The sequence below is a fragment of the Lontra canadensis genome, unplaced genomic scaffold (assembly GCF_010015895.1).
Source record: "Lontra canadensis isolate GAN:19392208 unplaced genomic scaffold, GSC_riverotter_1.0 scaffold18, whole genome shotgun sequence".
In the NCBI taxonomy this organism is placed as follows: domain Eukaryota; kingdom Metazoa; phylum Chordata; class Mammalia; order Carnivora; family Mustelidae; genus Lontra; species Lontra canadensis.
Window position 1 is genome coordinate 17,552,181 of NW_022631012.1, and position 24,803 is coordinate 17,576,983.

General features: G+C 37.6%; 1 protein-coding gene and 1 non-coding gene across 4 annotated transcripts in view; one reads left to right on the plus strand and one right to left on the minus strand.

Moving 5' to 3' along the window:
* HECW2 (HECT, C2 and WW domain containing E3 ubiquitin protein ligase 2) overlaps nt 1–24,803 on the plus strand; it is a 352,056-nt gene that overhangs the window by 270,912 nt on the left and 56,341 nt on the right. For all 3 annotated transcript variants that reach the window (XM_032860185.1, XM_032860184.1, XM_032860186.1), the window contains 3 exons: nt 10,107–10,241; nt 13,546–13,648; nt 16,974–17,070. In XM_032860185.1, the coding sequence (XP_032716076.1) occupies nt 10,107–10,241; nt 13,546–13,648; nt 16,974–17,070 (335 nt within the window). The remainder of the gene's footprint in view (nt 1–10,106; nt 10,242–13,545; nt 13,649–16,973; nt 17,071–24,803) is intronic.
* LOC116869273 lies at nt 10,592–10,694 on the minus strand. The gene has a single exon (XR_004383014.1). It is a non-coding gene; the product is annotated as a small nucleolar RNA U13 (small nucleolar RNA).

Genomic DNA, 24,803 nt, shown 5'->3' on the forward strand with positions numbered 1-24,803 from the left:
AGGCTGATTATAGAATTTGCCACTTTCCATGGGGTGAATTCTCCCACCATAGCCCATTTCAGGCTGTCAGCATATTCTCTTAAAATCTCACAATCAGCTCTTATGAGCTGATAGACACCATCCCCAGCATATCACTGAGTCTTCTACTATATTTCCAACACCTAAATCTACCACTCCCAACATATAAAATATCTTTTTGCTCACATTTTATATTTAAAGTGTTGGGAATATTGGACTTACCCACATCTGCTAACTGACCAGCTGTTTCCAGAACTCTAGCCTGAACACCATGTACTCCTGTTTTGTCTCCTCGAAGCTTTAAGTCTCTGATCATAGTAGTCTAACAGTATAACCTGCTTTAACTTTTTTGTGACTGATACAGATGTCATGGAATGATTAGGATCACTCCCTCCAATTGAACGAAGTGGTGGAAAACATTAGCATGACTATTTTTTACTTATAATAAACTGTATCATTTAGCCTTTTCATTTCTGCAATCATTAAGGGTTCTGTGGGGTATAATATAGAGAAAATAATAATGTGTTTATTCCTAATAATTGGAGAAGTACTAGGGAGGGAGCCAGGAGCTGAGAAGTGATATATACTTTGGAATGGAGAGACTGTGTGAGCAATTATTCTTTTTTTTTTTCTTTTTTTTTTTTTTAAGCATTTCTAAGACTTTGTAGAGAAGCCAGAAGAACAGATTCAATATGCAGTGCTTCTATCTTATAAATTGTTCTTCTTTTGTTTCCATAGCTCTCCTTTCTTTTAAATTGAAGTGTAATTGACATACAACATTGTGTTAGTTTCAGGTATACAACATAATGATTCACCTTTGTATACATTACAGAATGATCACCATAGTAAGTGTAGTTACCATCTATCACCAAAGTTACAGACATTTTTTGGTGATGAGAACTTTTAAGATTTATTTTCTTAAACTGTCAAATCTGTAATACAACATAATTGTCTGTAGTCATCATGCTGTACATTTTATCCCATGACGCATATTTTATAACTGAAAATTTGTAACTCTTGAACTCCTTCACCTATTTTACACCCTTTATGCCTGCTCTAGCAACCACTCATCTATTCTGTTATCTATAAATTTTGTTTTGTTTGTTTTTTATTCCATGTATAAGTGAAATCACACAGTATTTATCTTTCTCTATCTGACTTATTTCACTTAACATAATACCTTCAAGGTCCATTCATGTTGCCACAAATGGCGAGATTTCCTTCTTTTCTTCTGGCTAAATAGTATTCCGTTGTATAATCTATGCCATATCTTCTTTGTGTGTTTGTCCATCAGTGGACAGGTAGGTTGTTTCCATATTTGGCTATTGTAAATAATGGTACAATGATCATGGGGATGCATATATCTTTTAGAATTAGTGTTTTCATTTTTGTTGGATAGATAGAAGTGGAACTGCTAGATCACGTGGATTTTTATACTTCATTCTGTTATGGTGGTATATCACATTGATTTTGCAGATTTTCAACCATTCTTGCATCCTTGGAATAAATTTCCCTTGATCATGGTATATGATTCTTTTGATGTATTGTTGAATTTGGTTTGCTAATATATTGTTGATTTTTACATCTGTGTACATCAGGGATAGTGGTCTGTAACTTTCTTTGTGTGGTATTTTTATCTGGTTTGGGTATTGGTTAATGCTGGCCTCACAAAATGAATTTGGTAAGTACTCCTTTCTTTTCAATTTTTTGGATAAGTTTGAGAAGAATAGCATTAAATATTATTTAAATGTTTTGGAAGAATTTACTGGTGAAGCCATGTGGTCTTAGATTCTTGTTTGTTGGAAGTTTTTTGATAATTGATTCAATGTCATTACCAATAATCAGTCCAGTCCTATTTTCTATTTCTTCATGATTCAGTCTTAGAAAATTGTATTTTTCTAAGAATCTATCCATTTCTCCAAGGTTTTCCTTTTTGTTTTTTCTTATTTGTTGGTGTATAATTATCTCTCATAATTCTTTTGTAGTTCTTTGGTAGTAGTTGTAATTTCTTCTCTTTCATTTCTGATTTAATTTATTTGAGCCCTCTCCCTTTTTTTCTTAGTCTATCTACCTAACAGTTTGTCAGTTTTATCTTTTCAAAGAACCAGCTCTTAGTTTCATTGATCTTTTCTATTGTTTTTAGTCTCTATTTCATTGATGTCCTCTCTTATCCCTATTATTTGCTTCCTTCTATTAACTTTGAAATTGGTTCTTTTTCTGGTTCTTTTAGGTATATATATCTATATTTATATCTATCTGTATCTATCTATCTATCTCTCTATCTGTATCTATCTATCTATCTATCTATCTATATAGCTTATTTAAGTTTTTTCTTGTGTCACGGGGTAGGCCTGTATTAGAACTGGTTTTGCTGCCCTCATAGATTTTTGTATGTTCTATTTCTGGTTTCATTTGTCTAGAGACATTTTTAAATTTTCCCTTTGATTTCTTCATTGACCCATTGGTTGTTAAGTAGCATGTTGTTTAATCTCCACATATTTGTGATTTTCCCATTTTTGTTATAATTGACATCTAGCTTCATACTATTGATGCTTGATATGATTTCAGTCTTCTTAAGTTTATTGAAAATTATTTTGTGGCCTAACATATGATCTAGCCTGGAGAATATTCCTTGTGCACTTGAGAAGACTGTGTATTTTGCTACGTTGGGATAGAATTTTATATGCACATCTCTTATGTTCATCTTGTCTATTGTGTCATATAAGGCCAATATTTCCTTATCAATTTTCTTTCTGGATGATCTACCCATTGATGTAACTCAGGTATTAAAGCCTCCTAGTAGTACTGTATTGCTGTCAGTTTCTCCCTTTAGGTCTATTAATATTTGTTTTAGGTACACCTATGTTGATATTTACAAATGTTATATCTTCTTGGATTGACCCCTCTGTCATTATGCAATGTCCATCTTTGATTTTTATTACAATTTTTGTTTTGAAGTCTGTTTTGTTTAATGTAAATATAGCTACTTCAGCTTTCTTTTGGTTTGTTTGTATCTTTTTTCATCCCTTCACTTTCAGTCTGCGTGTGCCCTTATATCTAAGGTGAGTCCTTTGTAGACAACATATAGATAGGTCTTTTGTTTTTATCCATTCAGTCATTCTTTGTCTTCTGATTAGAGAATTTAGTCCATTTACATTTAAAGTAATTATTGGTAGATATGTACTTATTGCCATTTTGTTTATTTTCTGGCTTTTTTTAGTTCCTTTCTGTTCCTACCATTTTCTTCTTTCTTCTATGTGCTTTAAATGTTTTCTATAGTATAATGCTCAGATTCCTTTCTCATGATCTTTTGCATATCTACTATAGGTTTTTACTTTGTGGTTACAATAAGGCTCATATATAACAGCCTTTTTCCTTTCAGCATTATAAATACGTCATATCACTTCCTATCGACCTGCAAGTTTTCTCCTCAAAAATCTGCTGATTGTCTTATGGGGGTTCCCTTTTGTGTAACATGTTGCTTTTCTCTTGCTACTTCTAAGATTCTCCTCTTTAAATTTTGACATATAAATTATAATGTGTCTTAGTGTGGGTCTTTTGGGTTTCTCTTGTTTGGCATTCTCTGTACTTCCTGGATCGGGATGTCTGCTTTCTTCCCTGAGTTAGGGAAATTTTCAGGCATTATTTTTTCAAATGGGTTTTTAGCCCCTTTCTTTTTCTTTTCTCCTTCTGGTATCCCCTAAAATGCAAATCTTATTTTGTTTGATGTTGTCCCAAAGGTCTTTTAAGCTATCTTCACTTATAAGCATTTTGTTTTCTTTTTGCTGCTCCATTTGAGTGAGTCCCACTACCCTGTCTTCTGAATCACTGATTCTTCTGCCTCATCTAGTCTGCTGTTGAACCCCTCTAATGTATTATCAGTTATTGTATTCAGCTATTGTTCAGTTATTGTATTCTTCAGCTCTATGACTGCTCTTTGGCATTTTCTTATTTTCTGTCTCTTTGTTGAAGTTTTCTCGATGTTCATCCATTTTCCTAAGTTTGGTGAGCATCTTTTTGACCCTACTTTGAACTCTTTGTCAGGTAAATTACTTATCTCCATTTCTTTAATGTGTTTTTCTGGAATTTTATCTCATTCTTTCTGTTTCTTCATTTTGCTTGACTCTCTGTTTCCATGTGTTAGGCAAAAGAGTTGTCTCTCCCAGTCTTAAAGGGGTGTCCCTGTGTGGGCAATTAACCTTATTATTTAAACTTGCCCTAGTTCTTGATTGTGTTTCAAGTTGCCTCTCTGTTAGTTTCAACTCCACGGGGCCCAGAAATGCAATCTCCCCTGGTCACCAGAGCCAAGTACTCAGTGGCTACCCCCTATGTGGGCTGCCCACACCCACTGGCTTTGGAGAGCTGTGGGGGAAGCTGGAAAGGAGACAGGCCTGCAAAAGCAGTGAGGGGGTTGGGGTGCTCACCTGCTGCCTCTGGCCTGTAGCAGTAGCAGTGTGAGGGAATAAGGCAGGGTGAGGGTGGAGGGTTGGCCCTAACAAGTCAAAGTGAGAGTGCAAAAATGGCATCCATGAGTACCTCCTTTCCTAGAGAAAGTCCCAACAGGCTTTTGCCCTCTGGCAGATGCTCTGAGATTAATAAATGAATTTCTTCACATATGATCTAGGCTCTTTCCAAACTGCTGTTTTTGTGCTGGATCCCAGGGCAAGTGAGCCTGCACACGAGCCCTTTAAGAGCAGAATCTCTGTTCCCTACAGCCCTATGGTTCCTCTGGATATGTCTTGTTGGTTTTCCAAGCCAGATGTTTTGGGAGCTTGTCTCTCCAGTGCAGGTTCCAAGGGCTGGGGTACCTGATGTCAGGCAAAAACACCTCATCAAGGAGTTCCATTGTGAACCCCCACTCAGTGGTTGCTACACTGGGGGGTGGAATTCTTTGTTGTGGAGTAGCTGTTCAGCTAGTTCTCAAGTTCTTTTCAGAAGGAATTGTTTCATATGTAGCTGAAGATTTGTTGTGTCTATGGGAGGAAATGAGTTCAGGGTCTTCTTGTGCCCCCATCTTGAACTGCCTGCTTTTTCCATAGCTCTTTGGAAGAAGATAGAAGATCTGATCTTCTTTGTGTAGCATAGTTACAAGTGCTTGTTTTATTTTGTTTACATGGTCTTTTAATATGGAATTCCTGGTTTGGCAGAATGTTAACTGGAAACAATTTCAAACTTCTGTGACTTAGATTTGTTGAGCCTGAGGTTGGTATTTCTTCTCAAATACTGATGGCTTTTTCTTTTCTTAAAATAATAGAAGCTTAAAAAAATAAAAAAAGAATTGTGTAAAGAGAGAAGCATATTTTGTTTGGCCTCACTAAAATACCACTTGGCTCCAACCAGCCCATATTTCCTGACTTGACCATGCCCTGAAGCAATGAAAGGGAAGAAGTTTTTCAAATGAGATTTGAGTTTGTGTATTTGCATTCCTTTCAGTTTTTGACTGTGTTGTTAGTCTTAGTTGGTCCAGCACTGTGAAGCTTGAGTCAATTTCCTTAATAAGCTTAACAGGAGGTAATCTATGTTGGTCAAAATTTGCTTTGCTATGGCTAACCTGAAAAAGACCCATTTTTTGATACAATTGATTTTTTTTTCCTATAGTCTACATTCTCAGCATGCTGTTTACCCACACAGAATTTACTAATATATGTTAAGTGCTTCCATAAATAAAGGCAGGTTATTTAAGATGGTGACATAAAAAAATGACCCACATTAAAAAAAAAAAAATACTAGGTCAACTGCATTACTGGCTTGAACTACTTAGGATATCCTGTGGGAAAGTGATCCACTTTTCTGACATAATTGATTTGTGTGTCACAAATAGAAATGGCAAACCTAAATTTTGCACAGTAATTTTTCTATGCTTTTCTCTCTACTTTAAAGTAGGATACATTTGTCTCAACTCAACTGTGACCTGAGTGGTCCCTTTTATAGGGATAAAGCAAAGTACCAAGGAAACCTGTTCATGGTCATACAGTGGGTGGGGCAAAGGCAAAATGCATGCCAAGTAATTGTTTCTTTGCACTACATTCTGTTAGTGCTCTAGTGATAGGATTTTGATAGAGGTCTTAATCAAGACCTTTCTCCCAAAGTACTTAGCAGACTTAAAAAATATGTATCAACAATGTGCACATTCTATTTGACTCTGAAATTGAACCCCTTGTGGGATACAAATAGCACCTATTCCCCACCCATAGCCATGCCTGCGTCTGGCCAGCGATGCTAACTGAGGAGAGCATTAACGTTTGCTGTCTGGCATTAGTCGCAGCCTTTTCAGTGGTGAAACGGTGTTAAGGCCCAGCACTGTGAGTGGCTCTTATTGCCAGCCTAATTCAATAAATACTTAAATGCTTTCTAAAATCACCTACAATGTAAGGTATGAGGGGAGTGGGAGGAACATGAAACAGAAAAGATAGGGAGCAGAAAGCAGAATGGAAACAAAAAGATATATGAGAAGGAGACCGAGGGGAAAGAGGTACTACTCATTGGGCTTTAGAGTCAGATAGAAAGATAAGTTCAAATCCCAGCTTTATTCGTTCCCAACTATACATCTCACTTAAATCAGAACTGTTACCCACCTATATTGAAGGTGAACAACAATGAGATGTCATTATTTACCAAATAATGAAAATCTTTATTTATAATGGTGGTTGCTGGTTTATATGTTCTTCTAGGCTTTGAATTTTAGAAAGGCCATGTTTCTTCTACATCCCAGAGACTTCAGTGTATCAGTTAGGATTTGTTCTGGCTGCCTTGTGACAGACCCATACAAAGTTTAACATACAAGATTTTATTCACTCACATAAAGGAATCAGAGGTAGACAGTCTGGGGCTTTTAAGGTGTAAGAGCCTTGGCCTCTTCTGATTTTTGCTCAGCTTTCTTTCATCCTTATGGTTCTCTATAGCTGCTGGAGCTCCATGAATTTCCTCTTTATCTCAGGGAGCAGAAAATATGAAGGACAGGAGAGGGCTTGACCTTGTAAAAATCTTGTAAGGAGGTTTTCCAGAAGTATCATGTGACACGCTGTTTACATCTCATTGACCATAACTTAGTCTGGGCCACATACACTTATGAAGAGCGCAGGAAATCTAGTTTCCCTAGTTCTCCATTTTTTTGAGCCTTGTGTATGAAATGTAGCAAGAAGCATTGTGATCCTGGGAAAAACGTCTTAGACGTTAGAACTTATTATTAGTCCTAATAATAGTTACATTTAAGAGGTCACAGGTACTATGTTAAAAAAGTTTATAAGAACCATCTCATTTAATCTTCCTTTGATGTTGGTGTTATTATCCCCATTTCACAGAAAAGAAATTGTGGTTTAAAAGAGCTAAGTAGTTTGCTCAAGGTTATGTCACTGGTAAGTGGTGGAGCTAGCTCTCAGAACCAGCCTTGTCTTTTTTTGGATCCCAACCATGTAACCACTACTTTGCCTCCCACTTCTCAAGTTTTAACTTGGTAATTAATTCATGTCTATAGTGGGGTATTTTAAAAACTTCTATCCTATCTGTGGTTTTAGAGTTTTTAAGTCTCCATGGTTTTTACCTAACACACACACACACACACACACACACACACACACCCCTCATTTATTTTTTAAAGAGCTTTAATTATTTCTATGCTTATGTAAAAGAACATGGCTTTTATTATTTGATTAGTTTGTTGTGAGTAGTCTCTGTACTTTAGACAAGATATTAGAATTTGAAAGTTTCATTATTTACTAAGGCCCCATCTTTCCCCCAGATGTACTCCCAAAAGCTATCTTGGATAACAGGGTGGGTAAGAAAGAGTCCTTTCCCTCAAGGCATTTGCAGTATCATTCTTTCGAGAATTGGTTTTAGACAAGCCTCTTAACATCAAATTATACTATGACACTGCATGTAAATCACAGCTGACCTAGATGTACACACCCATTTGTCCTTATAATTACAAGAGTGCATCATTGTTACTTCTAAATGGTTATCTATCCCTTCAAAACATTCCTGAGAAATTAGGTAGAGTAAATAGGCAATTCTATTTTAGTACTCTTTGTATTTTTCCCTTAAAAAACATAGCTTATATTATTGTTTTAGTAATAAAAACTTAATCTTAATTTCATAAAGATATATGGCTGATTTTGATATCTATTACTTTGAAATGCCCATTTGTAAAAATAAATTAATTTCTATTGCATGACATTTTGAATAGTATGGCAGAAATGATTTATAAGTGTATTAGAAGTCCAAATCAAACGGGAACTAGTGTCACATTTGGGACCAGAATCTACCAATTTAGGCCTATACAGAGTTTAACATTGGTGTTTTCTGTTTTTTAGAGGGTTTTTTTTTTTTTTTTTTTGTTTTTTTTTTTTTTAATAAGCTCAGAGTAGATAGATGTTCCACCTGACATGTTAGGAAAAAGGGAGCATTACCCAGGGATGTGAGGCTGATGGCATCATGTCCTAGAAAATTTCCATTTAATTCAGTCTTTGTATCTGGAAATCAGATATTGAAAGAAGGGACTAGCCAGTATACAGTACTATATGCTGGCTAAGAGAACATAATAATAACAAAATAATAATAAATTAAATTAAACAAATAGGAGGGAAGGAAGGATGGACGGACTGGCAAGGATTCTCAATCAGTATATTTCTCCGCTTTGTTTTCTAGTGCATCTACTGCTTAAAGGTATTATCTTACAAATTTTTTTTTTTTTTTTTTACTATTTGGGAGCTTACCTACAAATTGTTTTGCCTATTTCCTGAGTATGTATATATAGAAATATTTTGTTTCATAATGGAAAGGTGATTTTTTTAATAGACATAAATATACCATCTAAACCTGGGATTTGTCTAGGTGTTTTCCTTCCTAGTCTTTAAGGTACTTTGTTACCTGAGCTTCATTAGTTTGAGAAGTCAGTTCTTTTTTGCTTAGGTTATTGGCATATATCATGTGCCCTGACACTTGACTAATAGGTAATGTGTCTCCCCACTCTACTAATAGTCTCTTTTATCTTGATGACCTAATAAACTTTATCTGATCATGGAAAACTCACATTTTCTAATTGTCCTTGAGATAATGGGCTTCCTTATTCCCTAGAGCAAATTTCACTTTGAAGACTTATACCCTTTGTCTCCTAAAGATAACAATATATAGCAGGTGTAGAGCTTCAAAATTAAACAAACAAAAAGAATTTGAAAAGGCTTTTCTGCATTATATATAGTCCTTACTGCAGGGAGGGAAACGGTTTATGCTCATTCATGACTTCACATCATCGGGGGATTCTGCAGTAAACACCATAGACATGATTCCTCCCTCCTTTCACAGTATGGCGGGGGGGGTGGGGGGTGTTTTTATGAATGAGAAAGACGTGTTTTTATAAGAAATCTACAGCTCAGAGAACTTTTTGGCTTGCCCAAAGTCATCGTAGGTGATAGAATTTGTATGGAATGTGTAAGCAACGATTAAACTGGAAAGGCAAATGGGAAGGAGATTTTAAGATCTTGGAAAACTGCCAAAGGGTCAGAATGGTTTTTTGTTTTTTTTTTTGAGATAGTGAGTATCCAGCAGAAGCTTTGGATTGGAGCAGTGATGCAATCAAAGCATTTAGAGAGAACATTCGGTCCTGAGGTGCCAGTTAAGTGAATAAGGTTGTAGAGATGTGGAACACCTGAAGACAATTATTACCTAACATGTGCAAGAGAAAGCCCTGAAATAACAGGAGGGTCATCAGGCTGCGATGGGACAGATGGAGGAGACACTACTCTGGGAACGTGTCTGGGGGCTGACCGTGTAGGAGACCTCAATGACACTGAAGTGTCAGCTGATGAAAACTTGGTAATAAGCGTCCACAGCATAAGAGCTTGAATAGCACCAGTTAAGAGAAGCCCAACCATCCTTTCATATGGCTCCTTTCTAAGATCCTATCTTTGATGACTGTCTCTTCGAGTATTTCCTAAAACCTGGAATAATGCTCCCCAGAGATTAAAATTATGAGAAAATGGAGCTAAGATCATTACTCGAAAGTCGGTCTTTTCCTGAACGTGTGCAGTGATAGGTGAGTGAAGACAAGTGCGGGACACGAATTGACACTGACTGAGGGGATTGTTTCCTAGGCGTTTTTTGTCGACCACAACTCCCGCACCACCACTTTTATCGACCCCCGGCTCCCGCTGCAGAGCAGTAGACCCACGAGCGCGCTGGTCCACCGACAGCACCTGACGAGGCAACGCAGCCACAGTGCAGGCGAGGTGAGTCCCGCGCCCCCCACCTGGGGTAGCGCTTTGTGGAGGCCACGGCATGCGGTCGTGGTGGAAATGGGCCGGCTTTTTAGTATTGCCTTGTCTTGTTTCCCTAGTTTGCTTTAGAGATTATCATTTGGAGACTGGAAAGTGTTGGAATGTTCACAGGGTTTCTCTGGAAATATGCAGAGCCTCATTTACAAATTTTAAAAGATCTAGGAGGAAAGATGGAAGAATGTGGGGAATCTTTTTACATTCAGAAGATGGTGAGAGAAAATTCTCAATGTTAGAAAATGTTCCAGAGAGGATGATGGTAAGCCCTTTTGCATACCTAAGGGTAGCTTCGTAGGACAAAACTACGTCAGACGGGTAGTGTACCGAATCATAACAAAGTTTGAGGGAGGCTCGTGTCCCACAAGGGCGTGAACACCCAGTTGTCATGACTATGAACTGCAGAGGGCCCAAGATGTAACGTTTAGTGGGCTGAATTTCAGGTGCATGCAGGGAGATTTTTTAACTGAGGGTTGCTGGGTTGAATGAAAATTTTCAGCCAATGCTATGGGGTTGTGGTGTCCTCACTAATTCTTTAAAGTCACCAGATACCTGAGGGTTGATTCATGAACTCTAAGAGCCCAGAGAAAATGAGCAGAATTAGGAATTACGAACAGCCCTACCTCACTCTAACTTTGCTGGCTTGCAGTGACCGTGGTAACCACATGGGGGCTCTCGAATAGCCTAACCAAAGAAAAGAAAAGAAAAACGAAATAATGACTTCCTGTTTTCTTTTTTCTTTGGTAGCTTAAATAAAAGGAATGTTCTAAGTCAACTTTTTTTTCTCTTTAATACTGGCTTTATGCCTTGAATGTTTATCATTGCTTGGTATACATTTTGCTCAAGCAAAAAAAATTAAGATTCTTTTCCAGCATGCCTTTTCCATGTCTATGTGCATGTTATATTTTCAGTATTATACTGTAGGTCAGATATTTTTGTAGCCTCTCGTAAGAAAAGTTATGAACGTGATAAAGAACTGGATTTGATTCATCAAAATTCTACTCTTGGAATTTCCCCTCATGACTTACACGCTTGTGTGTTTGCTGACTGTAAGTGCAGACGTAGAAGAGGATACTTGAGAGCCTCATATAAACGTGATATATGAGTCTATTGCAGGATGAGGTATGCACAGAAATATTTGTGTTTTATGAGTATTTAATAAATCTTTACTTTGCTGCCATGGAAACCATTAGTGGTGAACTGGACGATATGGACAGCGTTCATCTTAAAAGCAGAACAGACCTCTCACCTTTGGACCTTGTGTGTGATAAGTACCATCATCAGGGCCCTGCCTGGCTTTATCACAAGGCCAGTGCACTTTAGCCACTTGCCCTATCTTGACTTCACAGTCTGGAGCTGGCTGCTGGGTTGGGTTGGGACTCTGTGTAAGATTAACAGCTACCCTCTTTTTTCTTTCAATTCCTTTGCTTCTGCTCTCTAGTTATTTTCATAGTCTAGTAATAGCCTGTTGTGGTAGAGGGATCCTAAAGTACCCATTCGTATTCAAGTGAGGATAGCTCTTCATGTTGAAGGAGACTGAGCCACAGAACAGAGGTAACCCTGTAAAGACTCAGCAGTCAGCCGCAGCCCAGTCAGATCATTGACGGGAATGTGCTTTGTGGCGTAGCCTGCAGTGCTCCCCACGCTTATCTGGCCTTGTCCCCCGTCGGCCGGTCTGGTTCGAGGAAGTGAGGTGTTGAAGAGAAGACGTTTGTCTGTTCTGGGAAATAATGATGCATAACCACATACTGACAGGAGGGAAAGAATATGTTCATGTATTAAAATGGTAAGTTCTGTGGCTGACAAACAAGGTGTCGTTAAGGATCGAGTCTCCTCTGAGAGTAACTGAGTTTATTCTTCAAAGCCAATAATTCAAGAGAAGCAGAGCGAGAAACTTCTAGTCACACATGGGAGTCTTTCTGTCTACTCTCTTATCCCCATTTAGCAAATATTACAGGTGGTGGAAGTGTAGATTTATCTTCCACCCAACAGAGTCATTCTTACCAAACACTGGCAGGGTAGCGACAGAGTGGCTGGTGTGAAGGACACAAATAACACATGTTCCTTGTTCTTACTAAGGAGCAAATATGTGAAACTAACTGTAATACAAATGAATAAAAACATGAAGGCACTTTATGAAATGGTAATAATGGCAGCTGCTTCTCCGATGTGTATCAGGTGCTGTGGGAGCTCAGAGCAGGTGCATTTCAAGTCAGCTTGAACGGAAGGGAAGGGTTCACCGAGGAGGGGCTGTTTGAACTACACTGTGAAGAGAGAGGGAGAGTATTCTTGAGGGACAAGCAAGCAGCATGGAGTGGGAACGGTATTTTTAGTTTTAGGGCCTTCAGAAAAACCCTCAGCAAACACCTCACAGATACAATGTGATAAAATGGTGGTGAATTTTGAATAAGTGGGAGTAGAAGCTCTATTTTAAAAGTACCAATTTTTAAATCCACTATGTTATTTCGCCCTTTTCCCCCTCTTACCGTCTGATACGTCCTCTCTGCTGTTGTCTGAAAAGCCTTCTGTAACATGGGGACGGCAGTGCTAAAACGGAAGCTAACGCAATGCTAGAGTTTGCTGAGAAGACTGTGCAAGGGCATTTTTGCTGATCGAGTTGTATGTACAGGTTTCTAAATCTGTAATAGGTACAATAAATAATTCAGGTTGGGGCAACCCTATTTAGCTCTCTCACACCTGCTGCGATTAGCTCCCTGGTGTGGGAGGTTCAAACCAGAAAGAGCTGTTGTACCGGGTGCTCTAATAGGCACGTGAGATTGCTTCTGAGGAGCTCACACACTGCCTCAGTACCCCACACGGAGCCAGTGTGGCCGCCTCTGTGCAGGGAGTTCCCAGACCTGCCTTGGCCGGAAGAAGGAATAACGGTCCTGGTGCTTCCGAGGTTCCCTCTCCGATGTATTGTTGCAGGTTTGGGTTCTGTCAAAGCAGAGGTTATTCCTGGTGAACAAGTCTGCTGTTGAGCTTCTACGACCCCAGTGATTATACACGTATGAACTACGTCTGTACCGCCTGGTAGTCACTGCTCAGCCCCTCTCAAGGACACAGACATCCCGACCCATCCCCCCAGTTCAGCACTAAAGCAGAGCTCTTGGGAGCCCAGTGTTGGCTCCTCAGGTGGCGTCATTTCTGGTTAGTTGACACTTAATGTTCGTTGTCAGATATGTTGAACAACCAGGCTCGGTGTGCTGATTTAAACCCTCTGGGTCTTGGTGCAGACCATAAACGATGCTTCTGTTTGCAGGTAGGAGAAGATTCTCGACATACAGGACCACCGGTTCTTCCCAGGCCATCGAGTACGTTCAATACAGTCAGTAGGCCGCAGTACCAGGACATGGTTCCAGTGGGTACGTCATCGCTTTCTAGAAATCTTTATCTTCGGCTTTTCATATCAGTGTGAATCATGTGGCCTGTTGGCTGCCCCTTTGCCCTGTACTGAGAGCTGTTTCATTATCCCTAAGAAACTGATTGAATCGCAAAGCACTCATGTCATATATGGTCCCGTGGGATGAGATTTTTTATATTACTCTACCTTTTCTTTGTAGAGCTATTATAGTAGATAGCTGAGCTTAAAGGAAGATAAGCTATTAAGGCAAATATATTATGTGGTCATTTCAAATTAACAATGGACAAGCATATACTTAGAATATATCTAATGCTTGGGACCGAACATAAATAGTGTGTGAACCTAGAATAGCCTCACAATAAGAAAGCAATGATGACACATTCTTAAGGTTTTGGTAGAGAGCTAGATATCTGTAGCAAATATAAGGCAGGAAGAGACTCCAAAATTGTAAAATAAAAATAAATGAATTGGGGGAAATAGACCTAAAGAACACTTGAGTTATTAGTCACGTGATAAGGTTGAAGTAGATCAGTTTCACACCTGGAGCCCTCAGGCAGGTGGAGTAGACAGATGGCAGGAGGCTGTGTGGGCTCCCTGCTTCATCTTAAATTCAAGTAGCTGTCCATTGGTCTGTTTTTACCTTAAAATTTTCACTTCTTTAAGGAAAACTTTAACATGAAATATAAAGTAATGCCCATGGCATTACTTAACTAGTTTGGCAAACACTGGACAAGAAGAAATCTTGGATCTAAGTCCAATAGCCTGTTTTATTATGCCATTTCCTAGTAGGATATTAAATACTGCACAGAGAATTTTAAAACCTTTTAAAATAGTTGCTCAAAAAGTTATCTAGTCTCTGATGATGGATGGAATGTAAAAACCCACTGACAAAATTTTAGTTATAAAAGCATTTTCTAAAAAAATTTTTTAAGTGTTTTCATTATTTATATATGATGAACTGTACTGTTAGATACACTTCAAGCTTGCAGGGAGATTCTATGAGCAGATAGTATTTTTTTTAAATTTTTTCACATTTAACTAAAATATGTATACATAGGCAACATGATGTAGCTGAAATTTGAACTGGAAAATGTTTAGAGCATTATATTTCTTTTGTTTGATCATTTGTTAGTTTAAGCAAGGCGTATTCCTTGACATATTTATGAACAGAAGAGTGTTGCCCGAACTAGGATCACTGATGTTTGAGAATCCAGACATTTAGTTCTGTGGCTTAAATACATCTATATTTCTGATTAGAAACAGATATGATCAAGATGAATAATCTTAAGGAAACAAATTATTTTTCTTGATAAAAATTTAATTGTTAGAGCTCTTAATGAATTGTAATGAACTGTTTTTAAATTTCTGTGGACATTAGCTAGACTTGACAAAGATACAATTTTCTTTCAATGTTATATATGTAGTTGATAATGCCAGTTGTGCTGTAGCTGTTGCTATAGTTGGTTTGGTAAATACCTACATGTGGCTTAATGGCATTTATTTCCACATAAAATTAATGAATGGTTTGTCCTCTACATTTTGGTAGAGGACAAAAACCATTTCATTCTTTTTTATTGCAGGGTAATATTCTATTAAATATAGAATTATATGCAGAATCACATCTCTATCCATCTATTGATGGACATTTATGTTGCTTCCCTATCTTGGCTATTGTAAATAATGCTGCAATGAACAGAGGGGTGTGTACATTTTTTAAAATGTTTTTTGTTTTCTTTGGGTAAATATCTAGTCGTAGAATTACCAGAGTATGTGATATATCTATTTTTAATTTTTGAGGATCCCCCATACTGTTTTCATAATGGCTGCACCAATTTACATTCTCACCAAGAATAAAGAAGGGTTCCTTTTTCTCCACATCTTTGCCAACACTTGTTATTTCTTGTCTTTTTGACACTAGCCATTCTAACAGGTGTGAGGTGATGTCTCACTGTGGTTTTGATTTGGATTTCTCTGATGATTAGTGATGTTGAGCATCTTTTTAGGTGTCTGTTGGCTATCTTTATGTCTTTCTTGGAAAAATATCTATTCAGGTCATCTGCCCATTTTTCAATGGGATTATTTTATTTTTGTTGTTGAGTTGAATGAGTTCTTTATATATTTTAGACATTAATCTCTTATTAGATATACGGTTTGCAAATATGTTCTTCTGCTCAGTATACTGTCTTTTCATTTTGTTGATGTTCTCTTTGCTGTGCAAAAGCTTTTTAGTTTGATGTAGCCCCAATAGTTTGTTTTTGCATTTGTTTTCCTTCCTGAGGACACATATCAGAAAAATGTGGCTAAGACCAATGTCCAGAAAATTAGTGTCCATGTTTTCTTTTAGGAGTTTTATAGTTTTAGGTTTTACATTTAGGTCTTTAATACATTTTTAGTTTACTTTTGTATATAGTGTAAGAAAATGGGCCAGTTTCATTCTTTCTCAGGTAGCTGCCCAGTTTTCCTAGCACCATTCATTGAAGAGACTGTTTTTTCTCTATTATATATTCTTGCCTCCTTTATTGTAGATTAAGTAACCATGTAAACATGGCTATGTTTCTGGGCTTTCTGTCCTGTTGATCCGTATGTCTATTTTTGTCCCTATATTGCACTGTTTTAACTACAGAGCTTTGTGATTTAGTTTGAAGTCTGGGATTGTGCTATCTCTAGCTTTGTTGTTCTTTCTCAAGATTGCTTTGGCTATTATGGGTCTTTTGTGGTTCTATACAAATTTTAAGATTGTTCTAGTTCTGTAAAAAATGTTGGTGTTTTGATAGGCATTTTGTTGAATCTGTAGAGTTCTGTGTTGAGTATGTACATATAAAAGTGTTAAGACTACCAATCCATGAGCATGGTATACCTTTCCATTCATTTGTGTCATCTTCAATTTCTTTTATCCATGTTTTCAGTTTTCAGAGCGCTACTGTATTTGGGCAACTCTCATTCTGCCTCTTTACCTCTCTGGATGGCTGATACTTTATCAGAAGATACTTTTCCATTTCTAACAGTTGCTTAGAGGCTTTTGGTAAACAGTAGCTAAAAACTAGCAATATCTAGAATCTTGTTAGTGATCTCATCCTGCAATTTGATAATAAATATGATTTATTGGATGAGTTTAATTATTGCTTAAGCCATACCTACTAGATCTAAGTCCAATAGTCATATAACAAATAGACACAAATTGGAATTTAAGCATCTATAGTGCCCCAAACTATGACTTTTAGTACAAGGAACATTAACCCAAAAATACCAGACTTTTAAGTTTGGATTTATGTGCGTAAACCTAATATATTTTTTAAAGTATTGTTATAATTTCTGATTTTTTTCAGCTTACAATGACAAGATTGTTGCTTTTCTGCGCCAACCCAACATCTTTGAAATTCTACAGGAGCGTCAGCCTGATCTTACCAGGAATCATTCACTCAGGTAACTGCAGTATTGGTATTTGGTTCAAGTTCCATAAGCCCCAGCTATTAAATCTTCAGTAACACTGATAATCATCTTGGAAATTTACTTTTTCTTTCTGGCAGTCTGAACAAAGCCATCTTGTGCACCAGGACTTTGTCATCAACAACCAGGTCATTGTAGTCCTGGCTTTTGTCTATTAAGTATGAAGATTGAATAAGATTGACTAAAGAACCTAGAACCACTCTCTTTAAAGAAGAAATATGAAAAAAAAATTAGAAATCATAGCCAAGAATATATCCTTGATGTGCAGATTATAATGAAAATAATAAGGCATTAACGTTTTTGAGTGTAGCTCGAGTGAACAAAAGTAAAAGAGTTTACTGAATTGAGACTTACAAAATCCTAGGCTCGGGGTTCACATTTTTTCATAATAAAAACACAGTGGAACCCAAAGAGGGAATCTGATCCTCTTCACCACCCAGTGTTCCCCTGCTTGAACCCTCTCTTCTAAACAGTTCTTCAATGCATCACCTAAATCCAGTTTTACTTTCTTGAATACATACTGTTCCTGTTCCTTGGCGAGTTTTTCTATTGTGCATTTGGCAAAGAAGGTCTTTCCTTTAAAACTCAATGCAGGTTATCCCTCCTTGAAGCCTCTCAGCTGCATTGTACGCTCTTGCTCTCAAGATCTAGCCTAATATTTCTCAACCAAAGTTTGTAGGCATCAGTGGAGAGGGAAAAAGATGTGAGTTTCTGCTGAAAATTTGACATAACTCAAAGCTCATTTGGTTCATATGCCACCTTTACTGGTAGAGATGTTTGTCCAGTGGTGCCCATCTTGGCCCACAGCAGTGATTCTCCAATATTACTCTACTTAGTTGTATGAAAAGTTGCACTGGGATCACCTGGGGAGCTTTGTAAAGTTTGTAAAATGTCAGGTCTTCTCTCCCCCCAACTATTCTCCCTTCTCTGAATTTATACCCACTATTCTCCTATACACTGTTCAGTTATTTAATTCAGGAGGTCTGGGGGAAAACTCAAGCATTTGATATCTTAAAACCTCTCCACCTAATTTCAGTGACACATCCAGGTATAATTTCTATTCTAGACACTAACTGATAATTAATTATGTGGTGTATCACAGTGTTGTTTATACTATTTTGGTTATATGGCTTTTGTGCTATAATTTGACTTTTCAAGTCCTTAATGTTTATTTCCCAACTAGATTATAAGTTCCTTAGAAATATGGATCTTATTCAACTCATGATGTCTCCTCCTTACTGCTTTTAAATACCAAGAATAGTACTTTGCATACAGTCTATACATAGATATAAATAGAGATGTTTTTGTCGATTTGAAAATAAATTACCATTTCTTCTTATTATGTTCTTAGTCTCTCATATCTTTTATTTTGTTGAGGTACAGTTGATATACAACATTATGTTAGTTTCAGGCATATAACACAATGATTCAATATTTGTATGTATTGTGAAATGATCATCACAGTACGTCTAGTTAAGATCCATCACCACACACTGTTACAGGATTTTTTTTTTTCTTATGATGAGAACTTTTAGGATCTTTCTTAGCAACTTCCAAATATGCAGTACAGTATTATTAACTACAGTTGCCATGCTATATATTACATTCCCCATGACTTATTTTATAGCTGGAAGTTTGTACGTTATGAACCCCTCTCCCCATTTTGCCCACTCCCCATCTCCTGTCAGTCTCTCATAGCTTTAAAATTATCATTACCTTCTAAAGTTTCTAAAGGCTAAGGTTACATGTAATTTCAAGTATGACTACAAACACTGGCTACACAAAAATCCGTTTTACATTAGTTAACATCTAACCCAAGTCTCAGTTCTTTTCTCAACCTTACAAATGTGTTGTTTTCAATCACAAGAAAATTATAAAAATTGCTTTTTGCATACTTGTATATTACGGCATCAGCTCAGTAATCCATGGTCCACTGGAGAGTCTCATGTAGGAAGTTTCAGTTAGTAATATTGCAGACATAAACTCCTCAGTTGTCACTGAGAGATCTTAGAGATTCCAGACCGCAAAACAAAACAGAGCAAAAACAAATCTCTCCTCTTTTGCTAACCACAAAATAAGGAGAACTCTGTTTTTTTTCTTTCCCACCAGTTCTAGCCCCAACACACACACACACACACACGCACACGCACACGCACACGTAGTCAGTATCTGTTCCTGTCAAGGTACCCCACCCCCCACAGAGGAAAAAAAAAAAACAAGAAAGAGGAAATTCAAGAAGGTTTCTACTTTTGCTCTACACCCCACATTATTATTTACAGCAATTTCACGTATCTTTAAATTTCCACCATTGGACATATTGGGTGATTTATTCTTCCTGAACAAGGCATCCAACAGTATCATTATTCTTCAGTGATTTGACACAATCTTAAGAGATTCTACCAGAGGGGAAAACTGCAGGCCGCAGTGGGTAGCTTTCAGTTTTATTTTGTTTTTCCGAGTCTTTTTTTTTTAAATTTATTTATATATTTTTTTAATAAACATATAATGTATTTTTAGCCCCAGGGGTACAGGTCTGTGAATCGCCAGGTTTACACACTTCGCAGCACTCACCACAGCACACACCCCCCCGCCAATGTCCATAACCCCACCCCCCTCTCCCCACCCTCCACCCCCCAGCAACCCTCAATTTGTTCTGCGAGATTAAGAGTCTCTTACGGTTTGTCTCCCTCTGCTTTTCAGAGTCTTAAAAGTCTTTAGCCTCCCAAAGATTGGTAAGGATTTTTATCTTTTAGTGACACCTGGGGTCTTCAGCTGAACACATTCTTCTAACGTAGATCTCACATGGTAATCTATTGGTAAGAAATTATTTGATAAGTTTTGGAATAAGTTTCTATCTTATTCCACCTTATTTATAACTCTCTGCTTATCCTTTCTAAAACCATTTACAGAATTTGACCATGAAAAGCATATGCTGTCATGACAAGTACAGAAAGAAACAGGAACATAAATCAATGAGATAATGCTGTTCCTCTACAAAGAGTGTGTGTCACAGTGCACTTCTGTTTTCTGAAAAGTTTTCAGCAGTTGAGCATTTTGCTTTCTCACAACATCATGATGGGGAAGTTTGTGTGTCTAAGAGAACACTCTGTTTTGTATGGTTAAAAACTGCATCGTAAGAGGCATTCCCACCAAGGCAGGGCGGGCAGCCCGCTGGGGCTCTTTAATCTCGCATTTCAGTGATAATCTTTGATAAAAGATTGATGCTTAGAATAGAGCCACTGAGTAATTGTTTGTCAAAGGTGACTGTGTGATATTCGTATCCTGAGCCAAGGGTCCTCAACAGCAGCGTCACTCTGCGTGCATTCTTTCTCACCGGTGGCACAGTCACTTCAGAGAAATATCCCTTCTTTTTTCTCTCTATATAATGAGGAAAAGTGTTAGCCTTTGGGAGAGTCACAGGGGTGCATCTATTTCTGTTGTGTTTTTCCTGTCTAACTCGTGGTTCCTTCTAAACCCGAGGAAAGCCGGCGGCGTATTTAGTTCCCACACATAAGTAGTTTCCTCTTCCTTGAGACTCCACTTGTGTTTCTTTTACCGTAGAATGGCTACGGTTCTCTGCAATGGGATATGGCTTTACCTTTCACCACTGTATTTAAATCACCGCTCCCTCTAACTGTCACGTAAATGTGATACTACGAAGTTGTCCTCTCCTTTTTCTTTTTTTTTTTTTAAATCTCAGAAGAGATTTCTTTCCTCTGCTAGAAAAATCAACATCCAAGAGTCGGTACTACCTCCTTCAAGCAGGTACTGTCGCCCCGTGGGTGACTGTGTCCTACTGTTGGCTCTCACTGGAAGGCAGTTATCATACTAAGAAGCTTTTTGTATGTGTGGCATTAAAATTAAAGCCAAAATAAAATGTTCTATTATTTCATTCAAAGACAAATATATTCATTAAGAAAAGAACCTTTTAACAATATTTTGTTGGTGAATATAATGAGCACAAATTCAATAAAATTTTTAGTGTTGGTATTTGTACAACACTATATTATGTGCAAAGATCTACATGTCATAAAACTGAATTAAGAGTTGAGAATAATCCCTCTTATGTGATTATTAGGTCTAGCCAGCAAACCTGCTCCCTACTAGTCCATCTTTCCCCAGGCATCAGTGAGACGTGTTTTGGGGTCCAGGTTGATTCCATTTCTATTTGTCCATGAGAATCCACAGCAGACCTGTATTTCCAAACCAAATGGGAAGTTGAAAGGAAAGTTGGTCTTTGTATAGTGTGGCCCTGGCCTTCAGCTCAGACCATGCTTGTGACTGCAGCAGAGCATGAATGGTCAACTGAGTAATGAATACGAATCTTCCCATTTTAGCCTTACACCAGTAGAGAAGTCATGGGATTTCTGTAAAATTGCCCTCGGGAAGTTTTTTAAAACATATGTATTTTTGAAGGTGTTACTGAACCGAGTCTACAGGAACCATGTGTGCACACTCCGCAATCCGGAGAGTTTTGTGGTTTCGAGGCTTTACTGCTTCTGATTGTTTCTGATCATGTGTCCTTCTTTAACTTCACCAAAAATGTAGGTTGGTTTCAATGAGAGTATTTCTGTGGGAGTTCCGGCCCTGAGACTATGTTCATTGTCCTCAAATGCTCTTCTGCTAGAGTTGATCTTCTGGGGTAATTCTGTGCACTTGAGGAAGTGGTTACAAAGATCTAAATAGTATGGGTGTCTGAGATACAGCGAGAGCCAGAGACTTTTTCCTGAGGTTGTCACTATACAGTTTAACTTGTTACTGCCGCAGTTGTGAGTTTTCTTATTAAAAGATTGCCTCTTTAACCTGTCCTTATACTCCCCTCATGGGGGTCTGTTTTAGCAAATGATCTGCTATCAGCTTTCTGATTCTTTTTCTCTGCCACAACAAAAAGATGGTAGCTTATTCCGGAGGCTGAGTGGAGGCAAGAAAATTTGTTAGGAGCGAACTCTTATTTTAGCATTTACTAATCTTGTGCCCTGGTATGTTTTATTGGGCATTCCTAATGCTGTATCTACAGCACAAAGCTAGGTACTTGGGGAACATAAAACTGAAGGAGAAAGGGCTTTTGCTCTCAAGAAATTCATGTTTACAAGGGAGTTATGTTGTAACTGAGTGGCCCAGGGAGAAAGCCCAATGGAGGAAGTGCTGGAATGTTTTCTAAAGGTCTCAGAGAAAGAAACATACCCATGCAGAGAGGGTCAAGTGATAAAGGGTTATTTGAATGTCATCTAAATCTTTATTATAAACCACTAAAATTGAATAGAATTTCTGCATTAAGGTGAATGCAATAAAGTTAAGAATTAGAGGACTGCCACTGATTCCTTCTAACTCTATGAATACATAAAGTAAACTTGAACAAATATAGTAATGTAACTTTCAAATGTCTCTTTAATCAGAGTCATATGGTTCTTTCATGATATTTCTCAAGCTTGTTATGTTTATTTCAGACATTGAGTGGACTCATGGAAAATTATTAGGAGCCAAAACTTATTTTCCATTCTAAAAAGAAAAGAAATATTGCAGATCTATAATGTTGACTTTAATCACTTTTAATGAAACATAAGTGTGCACAGATAGAAAATATGCATAAACTTCTTACAGCTTTTATGAACTGTAAAGCCAAAAGACATACAAGTTAAGGGAAAACTTTAAAAAATAACATTTCATTGAATGATACTAATGTGAGATTTTGTTTTTCAGAAGCCAAATCAGCAATACGGAGACCATTGTCAGTAGAAAGATACATTTGTACTTTTTGTTTCACTTGTGTTTGACTTGTATCTGATTTTGATTTTGTATCTAATGGTTCATCAGGTACATCTGTGGCAATGTGCGGTCATCATTTTTCTTAACAAATAGCTTATTTTTATCTATTAATTTACTCCTAATTTTATTTTTATCTACTAATTCATTGTTTCATTTAATACCCCAATGCAATACTGAAGAGAAAATATATTATTAAATGTACCCTGTGATGATTCTACTCCTCCTTTTCTATTTGTAAGTTATCATAAAACTTTTGTTCTTAGAATAAATCATAACATCGTTGGTTTAGTTAGCATAAATGCATAATTTACTTTTTAAGTCCATTTATTTTATTTTCTCTTTAGCTTGTGGCAATATATATACATAACCTTGCCTCACTTCATCATTGTCATTATGCAAATCAGTACTGCAAAAGAAAAGTTTTGTCTTTTTAATTGGTAAGAGAATTGTGCGTGTGGGGTAGACAGGGACTGCTGTTATCAAACTTAACATCAAGGCCTTGCCAACATCAGAGCCTGCTCACCAACACTTTGAAAGTTTCTCTCTGATCCCTTGGCACCAACATCTTATAAATGCAAACATGGGAACTGAAGTCAGATGGCAGCAGTCAGTCATTAATATTATTCAGATTATCTAACGTATGCCTGCCTCAGTATTAGCAGTTTTGATCGTCAGTGTGAAAACACAGAATTTTTAAATTCCCCCGAGAACTTGAGAGTATGTCTGTAGATTTCTAGTAGACAGGAACACGTCTGACAAATGCTGGTCTATGGACTATTAGGCAAATACCTAGTAACCAAGAAGTAGTTCCTGTTTGGTTTTGCTTTTCTTAGAAAAGATTGGCAACATTTCTGAGGATATCTGGTGATGTTCTCTTCCTCCGCCTTGATCTGCTCTCGACAGTCAGTAAACCAATGCCCTCTGTTTTTATGTGAAAGGACTTTGTGGAATAGGAGTGGGTATAAGACCTAAACAGAATTCAGTTAAACAAATGGAGCGGCTTGAATATTTTCATGTAGTACTGGAATTGACCTTCTCCTTTCCACTGCACCATGAACTCTTTGAGAGAGGATCTAGGTCTTCTAACCCATTGTACTCCCAGTGTGTGATACCATGCCCGGCACATAGCAGACATGGAGAAAATGCTTGCTGAAAGAATGAATGAATGTTGGTATAAAAAGTTCTTAGTGGTATAGTATGTGTCAGGTGACATGCTCCAGTGTCTTATTGCTGAAAGTCTATGACCCTTAGCTCACGGGTGCAATAAATTAGCTGGCCTGTAGAAGACGAGCTTCCACTTGCCTCTGGTATGTTCTGCCCTAAAGAGTCAGACCAATTCCTTTCACTGCCTAATATAGTTAATGTCTGGACAGTGATAAAAAGTTCCCCCGTTGGCATATTTCCTCTGGTGTCTTTCCCTGTCCTCAACCTGTCATTCTTGTGAGTCAGGAAGCTGTCATCTTTTCCTGACTCCCAGAAAGCATACAGGCCACAGTCCAGAGTATGATCTCTCTTATGTCGCTCACCTCACTCCGTCGAGCTCCAGTTAGAGAAGTGGAGGAGAGTGCGCGCCCTGTTTGTCTTCTCGTCTGTTCTGTTTGCCTGACTCATGTTCATGATAGGCTACGGAGATAAACTGTGTAGTTGTTGGAAATAGCTTTTGATTCTTCAAGATCAAAGCATGTTATTACTGACCCTTACAAGAAGATTTCTTTGGTTAAGTTTTTGTTCATTTTTTCTCCATGATAACTTTTCTCTAATTTAGCTTTTTTCAACCAACTTTCATATCTTGTACCAAAAAAAATCGTTCACCAGATAATGCTTCCTGGTTTCCGTCATGTGCTTCAGACATGTGATTGTAACACTTGAGGGAAAATGTTCCGCTTGGTTCCAGTCTTCAGACTGAAACAGCTAAGCAGAAAGGCTTCTGAGCAATTTCTTTA